The 27,894-nt window shown below is 42.4% G+C and overlaps 1 protein-coding gene across 8 annotated transcripts; it reads left to right on the top strand.

The window, feature by feature from the left end:
- Positions 1 to 51: 51 nt before the first annotated feature.
- On the top strand, positions 52 to 26,514 carry ldb1b (LIM-domain binding 1b). 8 transcript variants are annotated; one of them, XM_051384170.1, is made up of 11 exons: positions 52 to 75; positions 18,359 to 18,461; positions 20,414 to 20,458; positions 20,766 to 20,841; positions 20,941 to 21,043; positions 21,191 to 21,363; positions 21,617 to 21,739; positions 21,848 to 21,940; positions 22,972 to 23,095; positions 23,183 to 23,331; positions 24,277 to 26,514. In XM_051384170.1, the coding sequence occupies exons 2-11, from the start codon at positions 18,442 to 18,444 to the stop codon at positions 24,505 to 24,507; spliced, it is 1,137 nt and encodes a 378-aa protein (XP_051240130.1). In that variant the 5' UTR covers positions 52 to 75; positions 18,359 to 18,441; the 3' UTR covers positions 24,508 to 26,514. The 8 variants fall into 8 exon arrangements, with proteins under 8 accessions (XP_051240130.1, XP_051240128.1, XP_051240125.1 ...); XM_051384165.1 differs by lacking the exon at positions 52 to 75 and adding an exon at positions 4,598 to 5,039; XM_051384164.1 differs by lacking the exon at positions 52 to 75 and adding an exon at positions 12,214 to 12,365.
- Positions 26,515 to 27,894: the final 1,380 nt, after the last annotated feature.

Genomic DNA, 27,894 nt, shown 5'->3' with positions numbered 1-27,894 from the left:
AGAGGTGGAAAGGGGAGGAGAGAATGTGACAAGACATCAGCTGGAGGACACCACCCTCTCTACAGAACAGCAGAGGTGAGAGACTTTTCGGCTTGTGACTTACAGGTGTACACGTCCGCGGGCACGTACTCACACAAACACAGTCAGTGGTAACAGAAGCCTGCATCAATAATGTAGCTGAGAGAAACAGGATGCAGATTCTGCCTTACATAAGAGTTTACAGAGGGCTGGCTGGCTCAGAACAGCCTCTTTCATTCTCTGCGTTGCCCTCAGGCTGGATGCACACAAGATTTCCTAAGCTAATTAACCACCACATTTGCCATCCAAACAGCTTTTCAAGATGAGTGTGCTGCAACAAAGGCATGAGAGCGATGCTAAAGCCATTTTTAACTTCAGTCTACTGACTTTAGGTGATTTGTTTTACTTTGTGCGGCGAATTTTCCAGTTTCCACTGGTCTCTAATATACTTGGATCTTACATTATTGAAGTTCTGTAACAGGCTTGTTTGTAGCAGGACAAGAGACAAATCCTTCAACTTTAATGACCATTCTCTCCGAACCGGCCAAGAGCCAAAGCACATTGTTACAGGTCCAGGTCCCAGGGGTTACACAGAGATGAATGGGAGGAACTGCTATTTACCAGATAGGATAAATCTGATTAAATCAGAATCTGAAACAGACAAAGCAGCACAAATCAATATTTTAGCCATGCTAGCAGCATGTCTCTATGTATGGAAATGTTGGTTTGGTTGTTGTTGCTTTGGTCCCCACAGATATATATCTGCAACCATTTGATGGATTCCCATGAAATTTGTTACAGATATTCGTGGTCCCCAGAGGATGAATCCTACTGACTTTGGTGATCCCTGACCTTTTCTCTAGCGCCACCATGATGTTAACATTTGTGGTTATGAATGACCTGACAAAACAAACGTTCCTGTCCCCCTTTGGATTAATTGCAACTTTACTAAACTTTTCATGTAGCTCCACCATGAGGTCAAAAATGTGTAAAGATATCATGGTGAGCATGTTAGCATGCTGAACTTAGCATTTAGCTAAAAGTCTGTCCCTAAGTACAGCCTCACAGAGCTGCTATTATGTCTGTAGACTCTTGACTAGGTTTAAGCATCATTCAGCTCATTGTTTTAATCTTACTACATACAGCAGCAGGCTAAAAACCCAGTGTACATACCCTACCTGTCCAGCACCAAATGTCAGAAAGACAGAGTGAGGGACTAGCTGATGAACATAGTACAGCATTTAGCAGCTAAGGAGCCAGATATTTCCCATGGTAGAGACCATAACAGAGCTAAAAGAGAGTGACTGTTGGACTATTGCTCCATGTCTGCTGGGAGCAACTGCTTCCTAACATGTTACCCCTAACAAATTAATAATATGTTAATGTCTTTTTTACAACTTGTTGCACCACCCCCAAGTGGATGTTCCAGATAAATGCATCCAAGATTCAAGGAAAGTAAAAATAAAGGACTGAAGAAGCATTCATCCTAAGCACCTGTTCTCCTTTGTTATTTTCTTCTGTATTTTCTTTACCTTATTGTTTTGTGTTTACTGTCTGTCTTATTTTATTATAATTTAGCCTCCACAGCTTTCTTTGTCTCAGTTATTTATCTGTGTTATGTGGGCTTTGACTATATGCTAACCGTAAAACTGTTAACTTGTGTGTGTGTGTGTGTGTGTGTGTGTGTGTGTGTGTGTGTGTGTGTGTGTGCTTAAATAATTATGGTAAGGTGTGCGCACATCCACTTGAAAGTATGAACTTGTCAAAACTGTCTCATATGAAACTGTTAATGTGGGCAGATATATGTGTGAATCACAGTTTTCATTTGTAAGTGTGTGTGTGTGTATCTAGAAGCTCATCATGCTTGTGCTATCCTTTTTCTGCCACATTGCCATGGCGACAGTGCCCTCCCGGGGTAATGGGGGACGAGTGCGCCAGAGCTATTTATTCTCTCTTTCTCCCTGCCTCCATCCATCCATCGCCCTCTCTTTTCCTCCGTCTCTCTCTCTCTCTCCATCTCTGCCCTCTTCCTCCTGCAACCTTTCCGTCTCTCTCCCCTCTCCATCTCCCTCCTTCCTCTGCTCTTTCTTCCCCTCTCTGATTGGCTTAACACTCTCCTCCTCAAAATGAGATACTGCCTAATGAGACAGAGGGTGAGGAAGAGAGGGAGGGAGACAAAGAGCAAGTGTCTTAAAAAAAGCAAGTAGAAATATGTGGGGGAGGCGATCTATGCAGACTTGTGTTCCTCATTACATGTAAAGAGAGAACCTCTGTGATGTCATTTTGGAGGGAAATGACACAGGATGTTTATATATATGTATAGATATATAATATATCTTAGTTATGTGCATGTGTGTGTGTGCTGTAATGTATATCATGTAGTCTCTGATGAAGGCTGTAGGCTCAGTTGGGGTCATGACCTTTCAAAATCATTTGAGGATTTGAAAGTGTGCTGTTTGAAGCAGACCTTTTTTGACTTGTGTCCGTCCGCATAAAACAAATCAATGTCCTCTGCTGACCCTTGGTCATCATAGGTGTTTGTGTAGCAGAACAGTTTAACATTTTGTGAAACACACTTATTTGCATTGGTGCTGAGAGTTGGAAGTTTGATGTCTATACATTAAATATGAAGCTACGGCCAGCAGCTTAAATTAACTTGGCATAAAGACCTAGAAACGGGGGAAAGACCAAAGCTGGCTCTGTAAAGGCAACAAAAGACTAAAACTCACAAGTGAGATCTTATTTGTTTGAACCATAAAGTGTAAAAAAACAACATTGTGTGGATATACAAGAATTATGTGCCAAACTTTTTCTTCAAGCACAGAAACTTCCTGGAGCTATTGACATGAGACTGGTATCAATTTTCTCATGAAGCGTATTGAAATCCCAGAAAGTTGAACTATTTCATCTAATGATGACTCAGATTTATCTTGCAGTTCCTTTTGGGGCTCCTGAAACTGGGCTGGGAACAACTAGTTGAAAAGACAAAGTTGTCAATAATACTTTCCCTATTGTCAACAAAATTTACGAGAAGACCAAAACCAACGATGCATTAGTTCATCTCGGACTTCTCGGTCTTTGGCACTCAGCTCCAAACTCATTCCTGCCTTTAACTCTTTTTAAAGAGACCTCATCATTTTCTTGAACAGCTTGGCACTGTCGCTTTTAGCAAATGTTACTCAAAGAGTTGTAGATGTGCATTTGTCGGGGACTATTTTCAGCAGTGGATGAATACACATTTGGTGTTTTAGTAAGTTATAGTGAGTATTTACAGCAGCTGGATGATGTATGTGGGATAACTGTAATAAACTATAGTGCCCAGGTTCATGGTAATGAAGAAACATGTCCGTGGGTGTAACGCTGTTGCTCACTGATGTATTATTTTGGACAATAATGGAGCTCTATGGGATAATTTGATACACCTGTAAACAGGATCAGTTCATTGCTGTCTATTCCTTTCTTAACAATAAGAAAAATATAGAATACCTTCCTTCAAGCAATCAGATGTCATCTTGTATATAATGTGGGCCTAACAATTCTCTCTCTCACACACACACATGCAAACTTGCATCTAACAGGGAAAGACAAATGAATGAAACAGTGATAGGAGACAGATTAGAGCGCAATGGAGACAGTGGAAGGGAAAGGTAGAACGGAAGAAAGAGTAATAAGGAAGGAGCGAGACAGTGAGGGAGGGAGTTTGGGAGGAGGGAGGAGAGGGGGGAGGGCAGGAGAGATAAATGGCCGAGTAGACAGGAAGATGAGTGAAGCGAGAGAGCAACACTGTGTGGCATACTGCAGACAGAAAGACTAACAGAGCGAGAGAGTGAATGGGATAGAAAGGGAGAAAACAGAGAGAGAGAGAGAGCGGAGGCATGTCAATCGCCCCCCTCCTCTCTCCTCCTCCCTTTTCCTCCCCCTTTTCCCTCCCCCCTCTGCCCTCCCTGCCATGTAGCAGACCTTCACTGGATGGTAACAAGCCGCTAAGACGGCTGTAGCGCTCACACACACACACACACACACACACACACACACACACACACACACACACACACACACAACACACACAACAAACAGACTCAGATTTCCTGAAGATCATTTAAACCTTCATGCGTGCACTTCTGTACATGTGTGTTCGTGTGTGTGTGTGTGTGTGTGTGTGTGTGTGTGTGTGTGTGTGTGTCATTGAAGTAGCAGCAGTGAAAAACAGCCTCTACATATTTAAAGGCAGAAAAAAAGGACCCACATCACATGGTTGTTATTCTCTCAAATCTGCCTCTCAGGTCACTTTGACAGTACAGTCTCTCTCTCTCTCTCTCTCTCTCTCTCTCTCTCTCACTCACACACTCACTCACTCACTCACTCACTCACTCACTCACTCACTCTGCCTTCCTCGCAGTAGCACACATACACACTGTCTCGCTCTCTCTCTGTGTCTCTCTCTCTCTCTAGCACTCAGCCTCTCGTTCCCTCCCTTTCTCGTCTTCTCTTTCTCCCTCTCTCCTCCCACCTGAGCTGTAATTTGCAGGGCTGATGAGGGTGAGGGCAGAGCAGAGGCAGGAACAGAATTCTTCTCACTCTATAACACACACACATACACTTACACACACGCAGTGTGATTCACAGTGTACAGCTACAACTGAGAGAATCCGATCCTTTGTGTGTGTGCTCTTTTTTTAACCTTTTCTTCCCCTCTTTCTCTCTTTTCCTCCCTCGTTGTCACTCTCTCCTCCCTCCCTCTCTCCCTCCCTCCCTCTCTTTGCTCCCTGGTGCTGTGTGTGTCTGTCTGTGTGTGTGTGTGTGTGTGTGTGTGTGTGTGTGTGTGTGTGTGTGTGTGTGTGTGTGTGTGTGAACCGTGGGGATAACAGACGCTCATGTGAGCAGCCTCAGTGGCGGCAGCAGTGACTGGTGAGAAAGAGGAGAGAGGAAGAGAGCAGGGATAACAGAACCACCACCATCATTCTGATCGGATTCACACCAGACATGTGAGAAGATGTCCGTGGGCGGCTGCGCGTGTCCCGGTAAGTAGCTGCCGTGGTGATGGTTGCCGTTAACGACAGCCCCACTGCTGCTGCTGCTGTTGCCAGTCACTGACTTTTTCTGGTCGTTGTTGTTGTTGTTGTTGTATTTTGGTTGGTGAGTGAGTGCAGCCGCGGCCGTGGCGTGACTGGGGCAGAGAGAGGCAGGGAGAGAGGTGCCCCGGGGCCCTGGGGCTCTGTTTGCAAAGGCTCATGGGAGGTCGCCCTCTGTGATGGCTGAGAGGATGGAGAGCAAAGAACATACTAGAATAGATGGATCAACATGTAGTCTTTTTCTCTTCAGTCTGACATCAATGTGCGTTTTACTGTTTGGAGATGAAGAGAAAAAGATCTTTGTTGGGGGTGCAGACATCGGGCATGAAGTTGTTGCCATGGCATCACTAATGCTACTTCTTCTCCTCTACCTCCGCCAGTTTGTTTTTGTTCTGGTTGCTGCTGCTGCTGATTTCTGACTGATGGCCCGGGTTAAAAACTGTTCTTTTGGCAAAGATGTTACCCTCACTTATCCACAGTGGAAGTCCTGTGAATAAGTGACTGGCCTCTCGTGCGGAGATAGCAGAAAGAAAAGTAAAAGAAGGATCAAAGTGTGACATTTAAAGGGCAAAGGTCACTGGCTCGAATCAAAGGCTCGCATGATTGATCCTGTACCTCTTCCTACGCTGGAGCTATTAATGTGTTTGATGTTTCACAGCTCATGCAGGAGAGGGTCATTCAGGATGCATAAAGAGCGGGATGATGATGAGGGTGATACATCAGATACTTTTCCCAGTCACGTTTTGTTACAAAATGCAGCATCACCACATTTGTTTGGCTGTAAGTGGTACATCAGTGTTAGCATCCCCTGAAGATGTAACTCCTGCTCCCATTGTTGTATAATGGCCTTGTTAGGGAGTTTCCATCCTCTTTTAAACAGAAGTCCTTTCTTCTTGAGTTCATGGAAGGAGGTCAGTGAGTGCATATCTGAGGGGCAGAGTTGTACAATCACTAGCATCGACATGCTTTCTGTCACATCTACTTCCCCTTGTGTCTCTGTCCTGTCTTGACCTGCCACCGTCAGGGGGGTGGGGGGTGGGGGGGGTCAGACAGACAACTCGGTTTCCTTTCAAGCCTAACTTAAAAGCAAAATTGACAACATGATAACAACTGCGCCGTAAGACTTTTGCTTGTCACTGTTTTTAATAAAATTGGTTAACGTTGAGTAACAGCCATTAAGCTTCTGGGAGCCGAGCCACAGAGAGAGACCTGGAGGGAGTAATATCCATCACATTAGACCACCATATTGAGAGGTGTGGGACTTGTTCACCCCCTGTGAAGGCCGAGGAACTCCCTGCAGTGCCCAAACTGTTGTGTTTGGGTGCTGAGCGCCTGACAGCAAACAGATAATTCTTCTCATTTTATTGACTTTAATCAGACAGAGGAGGAAAGAAAAAGAGGAATCAAGGTCTAGAAATAAAACCTGCACCGCCGAACCTCAGGCAATATATTAAGTGTTACAGCAATTTATGTTGCACTCCTCATAGGACGTAAAGGCATGAAATATAATCCTACAGCTGAAAATTTATTCATAATCGTGATAGATGTACTCAGGATCTATTGTCATACAATATACAGTAGCAGGAGAGGAGGAAGTAAGTGTGAGAGAGAGAGTTGTGTGAGTTGCTGTGTGTGTGTGGGGTGCTCTATCACCCTGACATGGCCTCCTCTCCTCTCTCCTGCCTACCAGGCCACAGTGGCCACTGTGGTCAACCACAGAAAATTTTAGAAAATTTAGCCAACCACGCATCCAGGATCAGATTACCCTGGTGCCCGTCTCGACTTTAATCATTAGAAAGATAGAAACACTCACTGGTCCCATGTTTTTGCGGTTTGGAAACTCTTTAGCTGACAGACTTTTTCTTTTAAAAAGGCGGAAAGTTTTGTAGGAGCAAATTAAGAGACAATGCCAACTCATCCCGATCCTCCAAAGTAGCATGACGCTTGAAGAAGAGGGATCTAGAAATCTGGAAAAAAAAGCGAGAGATATTGGCACTGTGATCAAACCAGACGGATTTGGTATCAGCAAGGACAAAGACACACTAGACACACCAGATGACAATTTGTCTTGAACACACAATGGCACAGGGAAACGTGGTGTACCAGTGTTAAATCTGACTGCATGCACACAAGAATTTTCGTGTGTGTGTGTCTGAGTGCGCGTGTGTTTTCAATCTCTGCGCAGCACCCCGTGCTATGAAGGCAAACGCTGCCACCTCAGCCGTTAAACAAGCCTGCACAGAACAGGCTGGAGCGTTTGTTTAGAACCGGGCCTTAGCTATCTTGCGGTCAGATTGCATACTTAATCAACGTGGTCATGGAAATTTCCAAAAAGACGTTATGACCGCACTCTTGTGTGCTCCACTATTGCTCTCATATTGTTCTCTCTGGTGTTCCCCTTTCTTTTCTCCTCAGTTTCTCTGCTTTATGGATTCTCCCTTTTCTCTGTTTTTCCCCAGATTTCTTTTCAACTCTCATGAGAATAAGGAGTCTTCTCTGGCTCCACTGTAGATTTTTCAAAACTCTAACTTTAGAAAGACAACACCAGCAATGTTTAAACTTGCAGAAAGCCAAGAGGAATATCAAAAAAGTCTTCACAGTCATTATTTCTATTTTATCATGCAAACCTGGAGCCCCGAAACAAAGTGTGCGATGAGTGAAACTTCTACCTACGCTCATGCTGTACAACATGACGTAACCAAGAAACAATGTAAACACTGCCTCCAAATATGGAACAATCACCTCCATTCACTCATGTCAACTTCAAATGAACCCAAAGCTTGACCCCACAGTGATGCTGGTTAATTTGCACACCTATGCCAAGTTATCCCCCTCCATTTTATTTGTACATTTAAAGCCCTGAGAGAGCATGGAGGGAGGCTGCTCTGCTATTAACTGATAGAAAATATAATATAATACAGAACGACAAAAGAAACTACAAAGTCGATCCCCTTCTCTTTCTCTCGTTCTTGCTTGTTTACATTCCACAGCCGTGTTCGACACTGAAGGATCCTCCCCCTTCTTGTGTGGCCTCAAAGTTTGTGCGTGAGGACGTTAACACACGCAGCATGTGCCCCAACATGTGGATGACATAAACAGTGGAGCAGTGTGTGTGTGTGTGCGTGCGTGTGCTATGTCCACGTTAAGATGTTACAATACAGTATGCGCTCCGCAGCTACGTGTTTTGTGCTTTCAGACTCTGCGTTGACCTACCCAGAGCTTACATCACACCCCCTCCTCAACCCCCTGCCCTTTCACCTCTATCCTATCTCCCCCCTCATCTCACACTGTTTCACCGTGCACTGTGTATATACATTCATCCTTCCTTCCTCTTCCCCTTCCCCCCCCGCTTTCTCTTTGACTCCCCTGATTGCTAGCGTATGTTGCCTGGCTGGCTGGCTGGCTGGCTGGCTGGCTAGATGAGGGGAGGGGAGGGGGGTAAGGAGGGAGGGAGAAGAGGGAGAAGGGGAGAGACAGAGTGAGAGAGAGGGAGGAGAGAAGGGGGAAGGGACTGTGCCCTCTCATGCAGAGAGTCACATGGTGTCCCTGATTGGAGGAAAATGAGTAAAGACTGCAGCCTGGATGAAATGGCAACAGACAAAAACGCACAAAGGCTGAGCTGTTTAGAAACGGGTTGCACAACAAGAGAGCCTGAAGAGGAGGAGGAGGAGGAGGAGGAGGGTGTGACGGAGGGGAAGATAGAGGGAGTGAGCAGATTAAGAGAGAGGAAGAGCAGGGAGGGTGGCGAGAAAGCGAAAACAGGAGAGAAGAGAGGTGACGGAGGGGGGGAAAAGGCAGAGAGCAGAAGAGCCAAGAACAGAGAGGCAAGTGGGAGATGAGCACTGTAGGAGCGCAGGAGGAGGAGTGGGAGGGTGGGAGGGAAGGAAAGAGGGTGAGACAGAGTGAGAGAGAGAGATCAGACTGTGTTTCTATGTTTTCTGCAAGGCTGAGCGGTGACGTGATTGGCTGTGGGGTGGGGGGGGACGATGGGGGGGTGGGGGGCAGACCTGACTCTGAGATCAGAGACAGACAAAATGGCTCCCAGAGAACAGAGAACGCAGCATCAGGGCACTGTCATCTCCCCTCACACAGCTGTCAGCTGACACCAGCCGCCACACACACGTCTGACACACACATACACGCCCTTAAAGGCTAAGCCACCTGCAAAATGCCAGAGTGAGGGGAACAAACTGAGGATGATGGCTAATAATGTTGATCATCAAGTTGCTATAACATGAGCATGTTTTTTTTTTTTGGAACACTCTTTTAATGAAACAGATAAAATAGGCTACATTAATGACAAAGCGGCTCACCACAGAGCCTTTTTATGAGTTAATCCTTTCACCCATTGGCCTGTGTGAGCATGTGACGCGCTTGCCGCTGAAGTTGCCTTGTTGCAGTGTGTCTGTGTTCGCCTGCCAGAGAAAATCCTGAACAGGGAATTCACCCAGTGAGTGAGAAAATACTGTAGGGCAGCATGAAAACAAACACACTAGCTCACTGCGGCCACAAGAGGGCGCTGCAATCAAAGGACAACCTCTGATTGTAGGTCAGTTATAATTTCTTCCCCCTGTAATGATGCATGGTGAAGTCCTGACTGTAAATCAAATGGAGAATGATGGCTCCGTGCGGAATAACAACAGCATCATTTGCATACAGTTTCACTTGTAAATCACATTTGCATAACAGCTTTGATTATTGTTTCTTATGTGAAGCTGGTGTGCTCTTATTTGCTCTTGCAGAGGAGCTGCAACCATAACAATTTTCTGCCTGACAGATGAGCAGTGGTGGAAGATATATTCTGATCCTTTAAGTAACAGAAGCAATACAACGTCAAAATACTTCATTACAAGTAAAGGTTCTTCAATTAAGGTAATAGAAATTGTACAAAGTATATATATATATAGTATATATAAGTATAAAAAGTTAAAGCGCCTATGCAAAACAATTGCACCATTAGTGTTTTGTTATATATTATTAACCAGCATTGGGCAATAAGGATAAAATCCTCATATCATATCATGGTATATACTATTTATCATATATTTTCAATTAAAAAACCTTTATGTAAAATAATAATGTATTATGAAAATATAAAATAATTACATAGAAATGTGTTTAGTGAATAGTGTAGTATTAAATACATGTAAAAGTACCTTTTCCACATTAATGCAAATATTGTAGACAAATCTAATAAAGGGGGTGACGCCTCAAAGGGCCACAGGTTGGGGTCGAACCTATGGCCTCTGCAGTAACTTAGCCGTGGTACATGGGGCGACCGGGTTAGCGATCAGGACCCCCTATAATGGCTGTTTTGATAAAGCAATTACAACAAAGGCCAAATAAACTGGGAGAACAATGTTTGCTGTGATAATCAAAGCTTGCAGACTGAGGTTACCTGTAGTTATTTCACCAGCTGATTCCACTGATGTAGAAGAGGTGTGGGGTTTCCATATTCTTGACAGTTAAAATGTTTGATAAGAACATCTTTAAAAGTTTACTGCTCATGAACAGACAGTTTTAAGGTTGATACAATTGTGCTTCTGGTCATTTTTAGGTTAATTTACAGAGTGGTGCCCAAAAAGAGATTTCATGTAGCCTCCTGTGTTTCAGTTGCTAAAGAAACTGTATAAATAACACAAACATACTGTTTATAAACATCAGCCAAAATGAAATTCTAACAATAAAAACTGAATTATTGATGAGTGCAGCATTAATGTGGAGTTAACAATACATACAATTTCAGGTCATGGATATTTCTCTGTTAACCCACAGTATAGTAACTACACACTGTTTATGAGTGATTTGTTTTTTAAAATGATAGTTTTTACTCAGCCCTGTGTACACATCTGTCAACATTTAAATGAAGTAAAAACTGCAACATTTACATCGACTCACAGTATACTGCCCTACAAAGACAGGCAGCAGTAAGACAAGTAAAAAAAAGCTAGCTTTATCAGATAGCTGTGTGACCTGGATTTGACTTTCTTGTTTGTTTAGTTTGTTTTTAATATGTTCTCTTGGAAATTATATATTTCTATGACAAAACACAGTGTATATGTCAGTGTTGCTTTGTTAAGCAGCATATATACATCATCATATTGCCCAAACCTACCAACATGTGTAAGTAGCATTTTTAGCTCAACAATATATAAAGTAGTTAAGATAATCTCAACTACTTTATATATTGTTGAGTGTCTGTAAAAAGTGTATCATAATTCATTTTTTGTAGGTAAAATCTAAATGAGTAAAGTAACTACACTGTCAGATAAGTGTAGTAGTGATATGAATACAGTAGTAGCTCTGAAAGTGGAGCAGAAGTACTCAAGTAAAGTAAAGCCCAAGTACCACAGCAGATAAGTGTGGGTGATTCTGACTCACAGACTGTTTGATCTAAAGCTGGCCAATGTTCTCCGTTAGTGCTCATTCCTCCGAAAAGTGTCAGCTTGTCCTTTGGATCTTTTATCAGAGCTGAATCAGACAGATAGGTCTCTGTGCCTCCATCTGATCCAATGAGAGAGTAAAGAAGCCTGAGCTGCCAAATGTATCAAATCTGGCAGCCAGCAAAAAGAGCTCCAGAGATGTTCAGCATCCATATAAAGGAAAGGGACTATCTGTGCTATTGATGTGTTTACAGAACGTCTGACTTTCTTGCTATGGAGTGGTAAAATATTATGGAACAGTGAATGCAATCTTTGAAAACAGGTTTTGTTTTTATTCCTGTTTGGGAAAAAACAACAATTAACTGATGCCGCTCTCATTAAAGTTGGCACTCATCCTTAAGCTAAAGCATCAGTTTTGGTCAGGGCTGTTTCTACACTCACACCAACATGAGACTGTCCCCAGATCAGTGTTTAAGACTGTGCTGAAGGAAGGACGACTGGGACGGTTGTTATCAGAACTCTGGCAGATGTGCGCGCTGTTCAGTTTCCTGTTGACTAGTGAGTGGAAGTGGCACGTTGCACACATTTGCACATACACAGGGCGACATGTGCATGAGAGCAAACGCATGCACGCAAGCACACACACACACACACACACACACACACACACACACACACACACACACACACACACACACACACACAGCACACACACTGTAGGCATCCCTCTCCCCCTCCTCGTGCCCCTGAGCCTGACAGTCTGGACATGGGAGATATCAGAGAGAGAGACAGGCATGAAAACCAACTCTTTGAGTTAGATCAGTATGTAGCTGTGAAAGTGCATTTGTGGGTGACAAAATGGCGATGTCAGAACAGCTAGAAACTGAAGGAGGTAAGTCTCTCTTTCTGACCTTTTCCTTGTTTTTATTTCTCACAGCTGATTCAGTGACAAAACCGCCCCGAGGTCAAACAAATTAAAACAGCTGAAAAATATATTTTTCTTGACGTGTCTCTTGGTTTGTTGGTGTTCAGAGAAATACAGTACAAGTCTACCCGCGTACCCTCTTTTTTTGTGACTTTGACAAAGATAAATTAAACAAGTTGCACTTGTGGGTTTAAGTGTAAGCTTAGTGAAAACATCACACCGTGCACTTTGGGGAGTTTATTCAGCCACCGCACGCTCCAGCTTTAATCACTTATTGTACATGGATTTATGGCTTTAGGTGTGAATGTGTGACTGCAAGTTGGAAAATGAGGCTAGCTGGTGAAGTGAAGGTTAGGCGGCTGTGTGTGTGTGTGTGGGTGGATGTGTGTGTGTGTGTGTGTGTGTGTGTGTGTGTGTGTGTGTGAGGGTGTACTATGTGTGTGTGTGTGTGTGTGTGTGGGTGAGGGTGTACTGTGTGTGACTCGCTGGTTGGGGTGCTGGTTGTAGATAAGGCCTGCCCTATGCCTGAGAGCGAAAGAGACGGTGTGTGTAAGCCCTTCAAGCCTTATCCTGACACACCTCCCACCCCCACCTCTTCTCCATCACTACACACACAAACACACACACACACACACACACACACAGTGGGGATTAACCCCGTCATGTACCATTTCAATGGGCAAGCTTTGGAGACACACACACACACACACACACACACACACACACACACACACACACACACACACACACACAAGACACAGGATTAACCCTTCTGTGTCCATTTCCATGGATGATTCTTTGCCTCGCTCCGGTTGTGACAGCATTGACTGCTCGTGTTGCCATGGCTACAGGGGCCAGAGAATGTAAGATAGGCAAATCCACATAAGTCACCCCACAACAGACACTCTGAGCTACTACTGACTACACCTCCCCCTGGTACTAGACACACAAAGATGCTGCCAAAAGACTGACTGGGGCCTTGTGAGCTGTGAAGTGCTCATGTCACAGGCTTACCATGGTCAAACAAATATACATAAACTCAGCCCAAACATCGACTTTGTCGCTGGTCGGGTGAGAGACAGGCCTCAGAGCAGCTTATCCTCTCTACAAGTCTGGCTTCAGGCGACACTGCACTTCACCATACTCAAGATGTCTCCCAACATGGGAGTCTGCAAAAAGGTCCGCATTTGAGTTTGTCGTCTTCATGTTGCAATTGTTGGGGAGTTAGGAGTTATGTTCAAAGACTGCTCATCCAGGCAGAGGAGATCTGAACTGAGCGGTGGCTTCAGTTATGGGAAAGTACAGTTGAACAGACACAGCCAGAAAAATAAACATACAATGAAAGATCATTTTACCTGGCTTCATCGCCGAGAAAACGTCAGAATATTGGAGACGATGGAGAAACGGTTTGATTATGAGGGTCACAATTAAAAGAGAGGAGTTTGTTACTTTGGTGGATGTAGGAGTGACATAATATGGGTGGAAGGGATGGACTAAATGATCAAATGAATGATAAGTACCTGCTTTAATTATGTATTTATTAGATTTTTTATCTTGATTTTGTTAATACATTTGCAATACCCCCCCCCCTTTCTTTAAAGCAGAAAACATATATAAAATTGTATACAATGTAAAGCAAGCAGAAAGTAAAAATGCACTTTCGCAATAAAGTATATGAAATTCCAATATATCTTTACAATATCCAGATTTGTCAGCTGCAACATTTTGTGGTGCTGATCCTTGAAATGCACCCTGGAGCTTAAAATAAATAATAATAAAATTTTTCTGACCACTGTTCATCTTAAAAATTGTTCCAGGTCATCCAGTCTCCACACAACAGAGAATAAGAATCAACATTAGACTAACATAAATGTCTACACCCCCTATCTATGGACCACATTATTTATAAAACCCCTTTCAAAAATACTTGACCAACTTACTTGAACCAAAATAATGTTGTATTATATAATAATAATAATAATAATAATAATATTACCTGTACCTGTGTTCAGATGTGCAGCAGCTACTGTGAAAGCCTGTTTCCACAGAGTGGCTCCCAAGAGCAGCTTAATTTGCAAATAAATCATTTATGAAACATTGTGTTTTCACTCCCTGTGTACATGAGCAGTGAATAAATCAGAACCACATACATGCTGGTGGCTGCAGCGTCATTCAATAATCAAGGCGGGGAGAAAGCACTTCAGTGTTTGAAAGGAAAGAGTTTTTCAACCTTGATATGGGTTTGATAGGGATGAATATACTGTATATCAGATGATCAAATACATGAAAAACTACTGACCTAATATTACTTGTTCTTTTTATATCCCAACTTTGGCCATATGGGTGAGTTCTAGCTGGCTGTGATCTGAATATCTGATTATAATTTGAGGCGATTTAAGCAGATTTAGAGGCCTATGGGATTCTCCTTTTGGCTTAGTGCTTCCTGTGTGTGTGTGTGTGTGTGTGTGTGTGTGTGTGTGTGTGTGTGTGTGTGTGTGTGTGTGTGTGTGTGTGTGTGTGTGTGTGTGTGTGTGTGTGTGTGTGTGTGTGAGAGAGAGAGAGATTCCCAATGGTAATGGATTTACTGGCCTACCTTGGAGACAGTTCAGTGTGCAAACTCAAAGACACAATTAATTGTAAACAACCCAAGTCTGTCATCCTAACATGGAGGTTAATTTAGAAGATCTTAATCTACTTTTGGCTGATCAGGCGGCTGCATCAGTTGTTTGTGCACCACACTGCATGGACCCATGGACCCATGGAGTATAATGCATATGGCCAGGGTCTTGGCTGTCAGTCTCAGTTCAGTTGTTTGCAGCAAGCTGATGTGCACTAATTAGGCAAACATGAAAACCACTTTGCAGTCTGCGTGATCTTTATTTCCACACACACACACACACACACACACATTGCACTCAGCTGCATTAGGCCAATTCTCATCTGTGTCAGTTACAAGGAAAGGATGGGATGCAGGGAGGAGGAAGGAAGAAAAAAAATGCTTACCAGACAACCTTCATGTGCAGTTGTGCATTAGTGGGGGGAGGAGGAGGAGAAGGGGGGAAGAGGGCGGCTGGCGGTGCTGGGCAGAGGAGAGAGGAGCAAATGCATTGCGGAGGGAGAGGAGGAGGAGGGCCTACAGCTATTGTTCATGTCCTCCCGTGAACAAAGGGCTCATCTGGGTCCGTATGTAAACCCACAGCAGGCTTCAGCCCACTGACAAGGCCTCATGCGGGACAAAACATAACCGACCGACTCCCGCAATTTCGGCCTTATTCCCTTTCAGTCTCGCGGTTTGAGGAGATTTTTTTCATTGATCCTATTCAGAGGGACGTATTGTGTTGGTACGTTGCGTCCGGCCGACCGCCGTCCAGCGGGCCTATCCGTTTTTACGCACGGAGCGTACACACGGTCTACCATCACGGATCTGTAAACATCAATTTTCTGATTGGACTTCTTTGCAGGTAAAGGGTCGCTTTTCCCAAACACACACTTTGACTGCAATGTCTGGCTGCTGTGGCGATTAAATGTGGTTTGCGAGCAGCCGCGGTTGTAGTTTTGCGTCTTATTTCGGTGATTTCCCGTTGAAAAGGGATTTAACGCTAAGGCGTTAGCAACAGGGCTACCACCAGCTAACTGGTTACTAACTGTTTTCTGTGTTGCTAGCGTTAGCTCTCCCCGCAGGCCCACAGCCAGTGTTGTATACAGTCAGCTTCATGCTGGTTGAAGATGTCGACGTTATTGGTCCTGTTTATTCTGTGTTTATATGACTGTCTTGCTGGTTAAAATTAGTGCTGGGTGGCTTTATGTAGCGAAGTTCACTCGCGTCCCGAAATAACTGTGTTTAACATTTTAGCCTAGCTAACAGCTAAACGTTAGCATTCTGCGCTAGCTGCCTTTCTAATTGCCTTTGTAAGCAGACAACTCCTTGTCATATGTCTGACTGTTGAAGTTATGAGCTACACAGACGTTGAAAAGGGCATTTATATGTGGGGCTTAATAATAACAACTCCAGGTTTATGTCTGTTTTTGTAAAAACTTTGCTGAAGTAGGTTAATATTAGCTATCGCTAATATTCCGTTTGGATGGGCTACTTGTCCCCCGTAGCAATGATGGTGGCAAGAGTCCAAAACCACTACAGGTTATTCTTATTTGGAGGAGACTGATGACATTAGATGGATTTTTATGTCTGGAGTTCACGTGAAATCAGATGATTAGACATGTTGTATTAGACACCCGTGGCTCTCAACATTTGAGATAATATTTGCTCTGAAGGCTGCCTTACTATCACTCAATCCAGGGAGATATGTGCATGTATAGTGTGTGTGTGTGTGTATGTATATAGTGTACTGTGTCTACTTGTAAAGAGAGAGAGGAACATGATTCCCAGTGGAGGAAGTGGAGTCCAGCTGATGTGATTGTGACTGCCTGTCATTAACCACTAACAGGAGAAGAGAGGAGCTAATGGAGCTCTCAACAACTAATGGACACATAACCATCGATTATTTATTTATTTATCAACCCCATTTGTTTTCCTGTGGTGGTACATCCAGCCCATAGCATAGCAGTGCTGGCTCACACAGTAAACAACTTGTTTTTACACAAAGTGAAGGCAGGGTTTCAGATGGAAGGGGGCTGTATGGCTTTTTGTTCCACGTAGAAGTATTGTTTTGAAGTTCTGTGCTCCTCATGGAAAACCTTATTAAATTATTATTATTTATTTACTAGTCTATAAGATCTATATAATGCAGTGCAGCTATTATTACGCATATAGTGGCAACCTAGTAGAATAGAAACCAGTAGGCTTTTGTTTGACAGAAGATTGATCTGTGAACCTAGATCATGGACTTCAGGATGTGTATCATGCTGTCTGTTGATGTCAGCACGTTTGTGTTATTGTTAAGTCTTCAACCTGTATTGGCTTTTGGACTCTTTTGACACTTTGGTAGTGAGTCCAAAAATCTGCTTTTGTAGCTCTTTTCATAGAAGAGAGGTCATGTTACTTTTAATTGTCTTACTGTAGATATATTTCACATCACTGCTGTGTTTTCAAATTAAAACCTTTAAAACCATCCTGTTAATACAATTAATGCACATTTTTTCCCCTGTCTGTATCTCTGGATATTATACACACACACACACACACACACACACACACACACGGTGTCAGAGATGTTTAATATGCAGAGACAAGACAGAGGGACATTAATGAGGCGGGGCTTCACCATGGTGACGGCAGGGGTCGTGACCTAGAGGCCGCCATGCCTGGATGGCCTTTATAGGAGAGCTGGGCAATTAGAGTAGAACAAGGGTTGAGGCTGTGTGTGTGAGAGAGATTCATCAGTCTTGGGTTTTTTAATGTGGGTGTGAACAGACTCAGTATTGGTTTGTTTGTGTTTGGTATTTGATACTTATTCATGTAGGGCAGCAATTTCTGTAGGAGTGTAGCAGGAGTGCATTGTTTACAGGAGGCTCCTTCATCATGTTATTGCTTTGCATCTTTATGAAACACGATTGTTGTATTCGGGATGAATACTCAGTTCAGGCTGCATTGGCTTCACCCTCAGTCATTCTTTGTAAAAAAACAAACAAACAAAAGTAAACACTAGGAATACCACTGTAATTCCCAAGGGTGTAGCAACCTTAGGTAACATCTTCTGTGTTCTTTCATTTGCATCCTTTCTTTTTTGGCTTTTAATTTACGTCTTCTATTTACAGCTGGTACAACTTACAGTAAGTTGTACAGTGTCAGTAATTACATTTGTGGATTAATAAATACATTTTTTTATCACAGAAGTTGACACATTAGTCATGTTTCATATAATTTAGGTCTCACACCAATCAGGGTTTTATTTTACCATTATCTGGAAGCATTAATATTTAACATTTTAAGTAACATCTGACCTGCAATATAACAACACAACATTTATCTTCTTTCTTATTCCTCCCCACCTGTCTTCCAGGCTGTTCCTCCAAGTCGTTCAAGCTGTACTCCCCCAAGGAGCCCCCCAACGGTAGCACTTTTCCCCCTTTCCACCCCGGCACAATGCTGGACAGAGACGTGGGGTAAGTTTCGTGACCGTGTTTTCTGTCTGGGTGAGGTCTTTAAATGTCTTCTACAGGTGTTTGTGAGATTGCATTCAATGTTTATATTGATTTTTAAATCCAGCCTGCATATCATGAGTTTAGTTTCCATCACAAGATGTTTGGAAAACATCCACTGGTATCTATTCAGCTTGGTAGTTGGTAGTCTGCCCAATCAGCAAACTGTAGAAAGTACTTCAGATGATGGCAACAACAAGCAGCACTATATTGTGGATTTGAATTGCACACAGAAACTGATTTCAGTGGAGAGTTCGGTTGAAATTTGATGTTTACAGAACAGCTGCCATTTGTTACCAGTTAGAAACAAGAAGTAAAATCCATGTAGAGCCTAGGTGGTGTGGTGTTTGTCCATTCAGGTGCATTGGTTGGACACTCACAGTCCACTGTAATGGCATAATGTCACTTTCCAGAACCATGTGCTAAATATAAAACATTTCATGCTTGTGTAGCATACAGTATACAACACATGCTGGTAGAATCCTTTTTAAAAAAACTGATTCTAGGAACGTGCCTGGGTGCAGGAGGGTTTATTGGTGATATTTTACATGTCTGCGTTCGCAATTAAAGATGTACCGTTGTCCCAGGGCCAATAAAAATAGCACCTGGGACAAAGACTGGAACAAATCGGAGACACGAGAAAAATGTATCATTACAAATGAAATTGTGTTTTTCCATCATGGAATATATATTGTTTTATTTGTTAGGGAAACGGTGAGATGCCACCAGCACCGGTGTTGCCAAATTGGCATCTGACCCTCTTAGCAAGTTTATTTCTAAGAAAGTGACTAGCAACACATTTAGTGACTTATTCAGACCATTGGGGAAAAGGTGAAAAATAAATTAAAATATATTGTAATTCATTCCCATGTATACTACTCCGGGCAATACCAGTCTGCGGCTGTTCTGCCAACAGTGCCGGAGTCTCTCATCTACTCTTGTGGCGTGTGGGGCACGTTTTACCGTCTCTTTCTTACTCTTTTCTCTCCCAATCTCTGGATTAGGGTGTTCATATAGCTTACATGTAAATGGTTTGTTTGTGAAATATTTAGTTTGTTTAATATATAAATATACAATGTCCCTTTAGTGAGTTTGTGGTTACGAGGCTAAATGATAATAAAATAATCTTTTCATAATACGTGTATGTAAATTTACGTTGTTGTATACCAGTCAGAGAACAGGTTTGCATTTGCATCGGCAGTTACTGATCAAATGGTTAGAAATAACCAAGAAACAGTAACTCAACTAAAAGAATAATGAAATTGATTGTAGCCGAACACCTAGGGTGATTTAAATTTTTTGGTTCAGATATAAGTGCAGGAAATAAGTAACAGAACTTCCAGATGGACCAGAGTGAGTCAGTGAAGTGATACGAGTTACTGAAACATAGTTATTCACCTGTATTCATTATGTTCAGATTGTGACCATGGTTGTTAAGTCTGCGACATAAAAGATCTCTGGCATGTGTCAGTCTTCTGTCTTTTGGTGATAGTTTGAACAAATTGCCAGTGTATTTTATTGTTCAGTCTAGTGCCATTAACACCATCCATTATCCAGGCATATGTCTGCTGAGTTACAACTACTTAAGTGAAAATTGTGTGAGGCTAATGTTAAATGCTAAAGTTGATTTGATTTGACTTGCGTGGCTGCGTAAGGTTAGAGGGTTTACCTCCGGAGGCTTGTGTGCTTTCACAGCTTGTCTTTGCAGTAAGCAAATCAGCTACAGTTGGTGAACGTGTGTGCGTTTGTGTTTGTGTGAATCTGAGACGTGTTCTTATTTACTGTCTCCTTGTATCATCTAATTTGTGCCATGTTTGGCTTGCGTCCCAGGATTGTAAAGACAGACTAGCTCCTGGAGGAGGGCATATTAGCACTATAGCTGAATGTAATAATCTCCCTGTCTCTTGTTTCTCCAGTCCAACCCCAATGTATCCTCCCACATACCTGGAACCAGGAATAGGGTAAGACTGGATTATTCCCCATTATCTCAAGCTGGTGTGAAACAGCACTAATAACACAAGTAAAGATAAGGTTGTGGGAAGTTGTGCTCTTATCTCTTAATAGAGATTTTGCATTTAGTCTGTGACATGGCTAAACTGGGTGTTCAAACAGCCTTAAAAGTATGGAAGCCACGAGAACTTAAACATTACTGCGATCAGGATACTTTTTTTTTTTAGTTCGCGTGTGTCTTTCATAAAACCAAAAGCTAACTGTATTCCTATGCTACTCTTTTCTCCTGTTCTCTTGTGTCTTTCTATGATGGATCAGGAGGCACACACCATATGGCAACCAGACAGACTACAGAATATTTGAACTCAACAAACGGCTACAGAACTGGACAGAGGTTTGTAGGCACAATTACGCACACAGACGCACACACACAATCACAAGCAACCAATAATTGTGTTGGTAACTGATTATTTTTCCCCTCTGCACCCTGTAGGAGTGTGATAACCTGTGGTGGGATGCATTTACTACAGAGTTCTTTGAAGATGATGCCATGTTGACCATTACTTTCTGTCTGGAGGATGGACCCAAACGCTACAGTAAGAGACAAAGTCACTGGAACATATTGACACTCTGTTTCATACATGTATCCCCCCTTTAGTTTAACTCCTACAGTAACAAATGGACTGCATACTGTAGCATTTCTTTGTCTCATACCCCTCCATGTTTTCTCGCCTCCTCTAAAGCAATTGGCCGGACGTTGATCCCAAGGTACTTTCGAAGTATATTCGAGGGAGGTGCCACTGAGCTCTACTATGTGCTGAAACATCCCAAGGAGTCCTTCCACAATAACTTTGTCTCCCTTGACTGTGATCAGTGCACCATGGTCACCCAGAATGGAAAGCCCATGTTCACACAGGTGTGTGTTTGTGTCTCTACATATTATTGTGTCACCCCCTTGTTTGAAAATATGTATGTTTTCATTTATTAATATGCCTTAGAAAACAACTTAGTATAACATAGATATTAAGGAATAAAAATCACTTGCAAATTGATAAGAAATAGAAACTTCTTAGCTTGTGACACTGTCAACCCCTCATAGCTGCAAATACAGAGTAATAAGATTTAGTCCAACTGCTGTATACTCACCTCAGTCCTCTGAACTGCTGTAGGTGTGTGTAGAAGGGCGTTTGTACCTGGAGTTCATGTTTGACGACATGATGAGGATAAAGACATGGCACTTCAGCATCAGACAACACCGTGAACTCATCCCCCGCAGTATACTGGCCATGCATGTGAGTGCATACAGAGGGAGTGGGAATGACTACATATAGTTCACTGAAGTATAATGATGTGTGTGTTTGAGTGTCAGCTTTTTAACCTGTCTCCTATTGATTTCTCAGGCCCAGGACCCACAGATGCTGGACCAGCTGTCCAAAAACATAACAAGATGTGGCCTGTCGAACTCCACCCTTAACTACCTCCGAGTGAGTGAGGTGCACACGTTCAAAATTTCATATCTACAATGATGCTAACTGTTTTTCTTGTTATTGTGTTTTGATAATGTTAATTTATTTTTAGCTTTTAAGAAAAAGAAAAAAAAAACCTAACAGCTTGCATTCTTTCAAAATGTCAAAGTTGATTCTGATGAAGTGGTTTGAAGTGTGTCTCAGTTGGTCTGTTTTGTAAATGTTACCATTGATTGTCTTGGCGATGCTCCTTTTTTGTTAAAGGTACTATGTGGAGAGTTTTTGACCAATGTTGGCACTGCAGAGCACTGTTTTAAATGGGTCCCCCATATTCCTTGTATCATCATTGTATGTCAGTATGTGCAGACAGGCTGTACTGGAATTGCAGGTCAAGTGTTCTTGTTTGCAAGAAGCTTGTGCAGTGATGCTGCAAAAGTAACAACCTCATGTTGGCAAATGTAAAAATGATACATGTCATTTTTTAAATTGGTCTCACTACTAGATAATATTAGCATATTATTTGATACTACTAGAAAACCACACAGCAGTATTGCAACCCTATACTTGTTGCATCCCGAGTCCTACCGTGGTCTTTTTTTTTTAAGTCAAAACTAGACTAGAAGCTGCGTGTGCTCAGAATCTGATTCTGATCATTTAGCTTACACCGTGTACAAATGAAACAATGATACTTACTACAAAGGCCTTACTACAGTACTCACTAGATACTAGCAGTCCAAAAATAGTGCCCGTCTGTCTGCAGCGGGAGTTGTACACGGTTTAAACGCAGTGAACAGCACCCCCTCAGGTCCATGGGGGGATTGATAGAAACATAGACTGCCTCTGCTGTGGTGATTGAGAAAATGTAATGTGTGTACACTTGAGTCATGTTTATCTTTGCTTCCTGTATTTTATGATCTGAGAGTTTCAAGTTCACAGATGAAGTCATTTGTGCTGAACACCAGCTGATAATGGAGGTGCTCGATCAATTGAAGCATCTCTAATGATCTTAAGCACTGTGTAATCTCTATCCTGCTGCCTCTCTTTGTTCCCTCCTCCAGCTGTGTGTGATTCTGGAGCCCATGCAGGAGCTCATGTCCAGACACAAGACATACAGCCTCAGCCCCAGAGACTGCCTCAAGACCTGCCTCTTCCAGAAATGGCAGAGAATGGTAGCACCACCAGGTAGGAGAACAACATGCACACACACAACCACATAAACAACCACAGTAAATGCACCTGTAACTCTCTCCCTTCATCTCTTCTCTGCAGCTGAGCCATCAAGACAGGCCCCAAACAAGCGGCGGAAGCGTAAGATGTCAGGTGGCAGCACCATCAGCGGAGGAGGAGGAACTAATAATAACAACAACAACAAAAAGAAGAGCCCTGGCAGTGGCTTCCCTCTGTCCAGCCAAGTTCCAGTGAGTACATCGCTGCTGCCTAGTGTCTGTACTCTGCTATTACACCTCCAACAGAAACATTACCACTATGTTCACAGTTAACTGCTGCATAGATTCATTGAGGGAAGTTCACATGTGACAATATCAACCAAAGCAGGACACAGTAAAAACCACATAATGCTACAGCATAAGAAATAAAGTTGACATCTGATGCTGGGTTGAAATTAGATGCACTCAAAGTGCAGTTCTTCCCCACAGAAGTTGTTTTTGTATTTGAAAGCACAGTATATCAAACAGTGCTGTGGCAGGAAGTTCCTAACAAGTATTCCCCTCAGGAACGCTTATATTTGAAGTGAAAATAAATCTCTACAAATATTAACATATGACACACATTAATTACATAATAATGATAAATAATCACACGTGCTGCCAATTTTGACAGCTCAGATAAATTGAATGGAGATTACCTGACTGTATCAAGGTGAAACAAAGTGGTTTAGGGATAAATCCTGCTGTATAGTGAAGGTCTAACAGTTGGTCGGTTGATTTCCTGGCACAAACTACATCATGAGGACAAAGACACATTAGTGACAAACTTAAAGTACTAATGTGGCAAGGGATACTGGGAAATTTAAATAGAATACGATGCCTTTAAAAAAAAAAAAGAAAAGGGGGAAAATCCTGACAGTGTGGCTAGTTTTTGACAGAAGGCGTGTGGGAGATGATGAAACTAAGTGGGAAAATGTTGTATGGTCTAATGGGACCAAATTGAGCATTTTGGTTGTTATATTAAATGCTGTGTTTGGTATAAGCAAAAAATATTGTGCATCAGCAGAAACACTGCAACATGGCTTCCTCATCAGGCTTCATGGTGGGATTGGGCTTTTGAAAGTAGCTCTAGTGGAGAAGAGACATATTCTCTCCACTAGAACAACATATTAATTCTTCTATTTTGCTTCTCTGCAGGATGTGATGGTGGTGGGAGAGCCCACGCTGATGGGAGGTGAGTTTGGTGACGAAGACGAGCGTCTGATCACGCGGCTGGAGAACACACAGTTCGATGCGGCCAATGGCATCGACGACGAGGACAGCTTCAACAACTCTCCGGCTCTGGGCTCCAACTCGCCCTGGAACAACAAGGCCCCTTCTAGCCAGGAGAGCAAGAGCGACAACCCCACCTCACAGGCATCGCAGTAGAGCCCAGAGCCCAGAGCCCCGCGACCTCATCACACACCCCTCTCTGTCACTCCTCAAAGCCCCAACCCCACCCCAACAGCCACGAGTGCAACAGCAACAGTCCATCGCCTGCTCATCAACCCAGTCATCACTGTAGAGCTCAGATTCATTACACACAGGTGGCCTGAGGGAGCTCAGTGTGTCTCAGACAATGTCACTGAGCCAGAGGGAGTTTTACAAGTTGTCATCATTGCTGTGACTTCCCTTTATTTAGGCACTGTGCCCCACCTCTGTATGCCCTTTTCCCTCATCTCACACACAAAATGTCCCATCTGCTCTCGCTCATTTTCAGTTTGGACAGCGACCGGGGTAGATGTGACCAAGGACGCGCAGGGATTTAATCCAGGGGAGAACTGTGCACACTAAACTATCAATACTGAAGCTCACATGTAGGAAGGGGCAGGGTGGAGGGGATGTTGGCAGCAGGGGCTTCGACATGGTGGCGAGTTGCTTAGGGACCACTTGTCCACCCGTCCTCTAAACATGGCTCTCAATTCTGGTCTGCTCTGTTGACGCACAAGTCACTCGTAATGTTTCTTAATAGAGTATATGTGTGTGTGCGTGTGCGTGCGTGAAATGTGTGAGGAGAGAAAACAGTCAGTCTGAGCTTATTTGTGGCTTTGCAGAAGCAGATGGACCAGAATTTAGAATCAGTCTATGAAACCATTGAAATTCACACACTAGTAGGAGAGCTGAAATGTGGCACTAGGGATACTACACACACATACACACACTCAGATACACACACACACACAAATAAACATAATGATTGAAGGATTTTGAGTCCCCTAGTGCCCGAGCCATCTCTGATTAGACTACAATGGATGCAGTCTTTCAAACAGAGAGCATTTAGAACACACACACACACACACACATACACACAGTTACACATTTTAAGAGTTTTTATACAGTATATATTTCCCTAGAATGTTTTTTAATTTGTATTAAACGCCTTCATTTCAATTGTTACTTTTTTATTTTCTACCAATACTGAAAAGCTACAGACCAAGGAGCAACACAGGACTTTTATCCCTCCCCCCTCTAAAATATATTGTTTTTATCTTTTATGTTTATAAAAGAGAAATAATTTAGTGTGGATGTTTTTATTTTGTCTTTTCGTTCCTTTTTTTTGAATTTTTTGTGTATTTGTGCTTGTATATTTAAGGTAGTAGCAAAGTTCTGTCTGACTGTAATAAAATGTATTCTTACTTAGATTTACCTAAAGCCATCCCGATCTAATGTAAAGAAACAAAAATAGGAAAAAGGAGAAAAAACACTCATGAACCTGTCCCCCTCTATCTTCCCACCTGCTCTTTCCTCCTCCCTCTTTTTTAAAACTTGTGTAAATTAAATTACAAAAACCCCTGGGGGTACAATGGCACCATGGAGTGATGATTTTACTTTTCCAGTTGATTTCTTTTGTATTTATTTTGGAAATTTTAGAACTACAGTCATGTATTTCATCTATACAGGAGGTGATTTTTCACTTAACATTAATCACAATTTTGTGTACTGCAACCTTCAACTTGATGTCAAGTGAATGTGCTCACTTAATTTTAGTTCACCGGTGAATTTCATGTTTCATCACTGGCTAAAAACAGATTTCTTATTAGTTTTTGTTTAAATTACCTTCATTTATGCAGCGTCTTTCACGACCAACAAAATGATACCATTAGTCATCTTCTGAAGCCAGCTTAACAACATATAGTTCAGTTGGCATATTTGGTAGCAATGCTGAGTCTGTAAAGTCTGATTTAAAAACAGCTGAAGCCCTCTATAATGTTTTGTACATTTCCATTTTGTTACAGTTGATTCCAGCAACAGTTACGATTGAGTTTGAATGGTGACTTGTACCTTCTCCAATCCCTGTAGAAAAATCATCGTTTGATATATATTTTTTGATTTGGTTAGTTTCTGCCCTTGATAATTAATGTATGGTACCAATAAAAAGATACATTTTCACTTTAACAGACTGTATTGTGATTTTGTAATTAATGCACTGCAGCTGATTAATGAAGATGGTGCTGGTTGGTGGTTCTTTGTTTTGGTCACGTTTGGACAATATATTTTTTGTTGGTTCTGACACAACATTGACTTAAGGACCAGCGTGCAGGATTTAGTGGCATCTGGCTGCAACAAACTGAACACAGCTGGCGTCTGTATTTGACGACCTGGGAATGAGAACGGCTGTGAAGTGTGTAGGAGAAAACGATGGTGGCCGTGAAAGGCCCTGTCTACAGCCAGTGTTTGGTTTGTCTGCTCTGGGCTATGGTGGTCTCCATGGAAGGTGACCCGCAGCATCTGTAGATAAAAACGTCTAATTCTAAAGCAACAAAAACAAGATTTTTATATTCAGGTGATTATACAGTAAAGAAAACATACCTATGAATATTGTATTTCATTTCTGCCAATAGATCCTCGTCAATGTTATACTAGTGGAGATAACTGGTGTGTTTTCAGTATAGGAGAAAGCTTGAATGGCATGGTTAAGGGAGTAGGGAGTCCAAGGATGAAGACACAACAAAAAGCACAGCATGTATCCCGGTCTGGATTTACATAAAAAAATAGAACTCTCTTTTATAAAGGCAATATGAAGTCCTTTAAATACACGGAAGTGTTATTACCAGTGCAACTGTCGACTTAAATGGAATAATTTTGCCCTAAACAGCACTCATACATAGATGAATCCTCTGTAGCTAGAAACATACAGTATTCTTTATAGGGTGATATTGTCTAATGTGTACTAAACTTGGTGGACATTAAGGGTCTCTTGTTTAGGAGAATCTATTCGTAGAAAGTAAATTATAATATTCATAGGTATGTTTTCATTAGTTTATAGTCACCTTGATATAGGAATTGTGTTTTCATTACCTTAGAAGAGCCGCTTTTATCAACAGGGGTAGTGGGTCGTCTTCCATGTTGAGCCGCCATTTTTCTGCAGTAGCCCAGAACAGATAAACTAATCACTGGCTCTAGGGCCATTCTCGCTTGGAATGGGGGAGAGTGAGGCAAGTTTGTTGCAAGCTGCAACCTCAGCGCTGAATGCCACTAAATCTTATACAATGGTCCTCTAAAAAAGAATGGAAAGAAGAGGTGAAGCAGAAACTGAGTTAACCTGACTTTTAGTTCGGATTTAGGTTAAAAAACACGGGATCCTACGAATCTTATATTGTAACTATCTATTATCTCATGCCCCAGTACTGAAAACAGGCAATTACGATTACAACTATAGTCTTCAAGCCAACGCTGAGTGGACCTGCAGACTTCAGAGAGATCCAGAGTCAGAGGACAATAGTACTCCTCCGTAATGAGTCAAGTTGTGATCAACCTTTTGGAAGGAAGGTGTAC

The sequence above is a fragment of the Dicentrarchus labrax genome, unplaced genomic scaffold, assembly GCF_905237075.1.
Source record: "Dicentrarchus labrax unplaced genomic scaffold, dlabrax2021, whole genome shotgun sequence".
Taxonomy (NCBI): Eukaryota; Metazoa; Chordata; class Actinopteri; family Moronidae; genus Dicentrarchus; species Dicentrarchus labrax.
This window is presented reverse-complemented; position numbering and strand designations above follow the sequence as displayed.

What these genes read in the sequence shown, in the direction of transcription:
- ldb1b (XM_051384164.1), top strand. Translation starts at nt 12,332, where the DNA reads ATGGCGATGTCAGAACAGCTAGAAACTGAAGGAG. An exon ending in ACAGCTAGAAACTGAAGGAG is followed by an intron (nt 12,366 to 18,358) that starts GTAAGTCTCTCT and finishes CCTGTCTTCCAG; the next exon opens with GCTGTTCCTCCAAGTCGTTC. An exon ending in CTCTGTCCAGCCAAGTTCCA is followed by an intron (nt 23,332 to 24,276) that starts GTGAGTACATCG and finishes GCTTCTCTGCAG; the next exon opens with GATGTGATGGTGGTGGGAGA.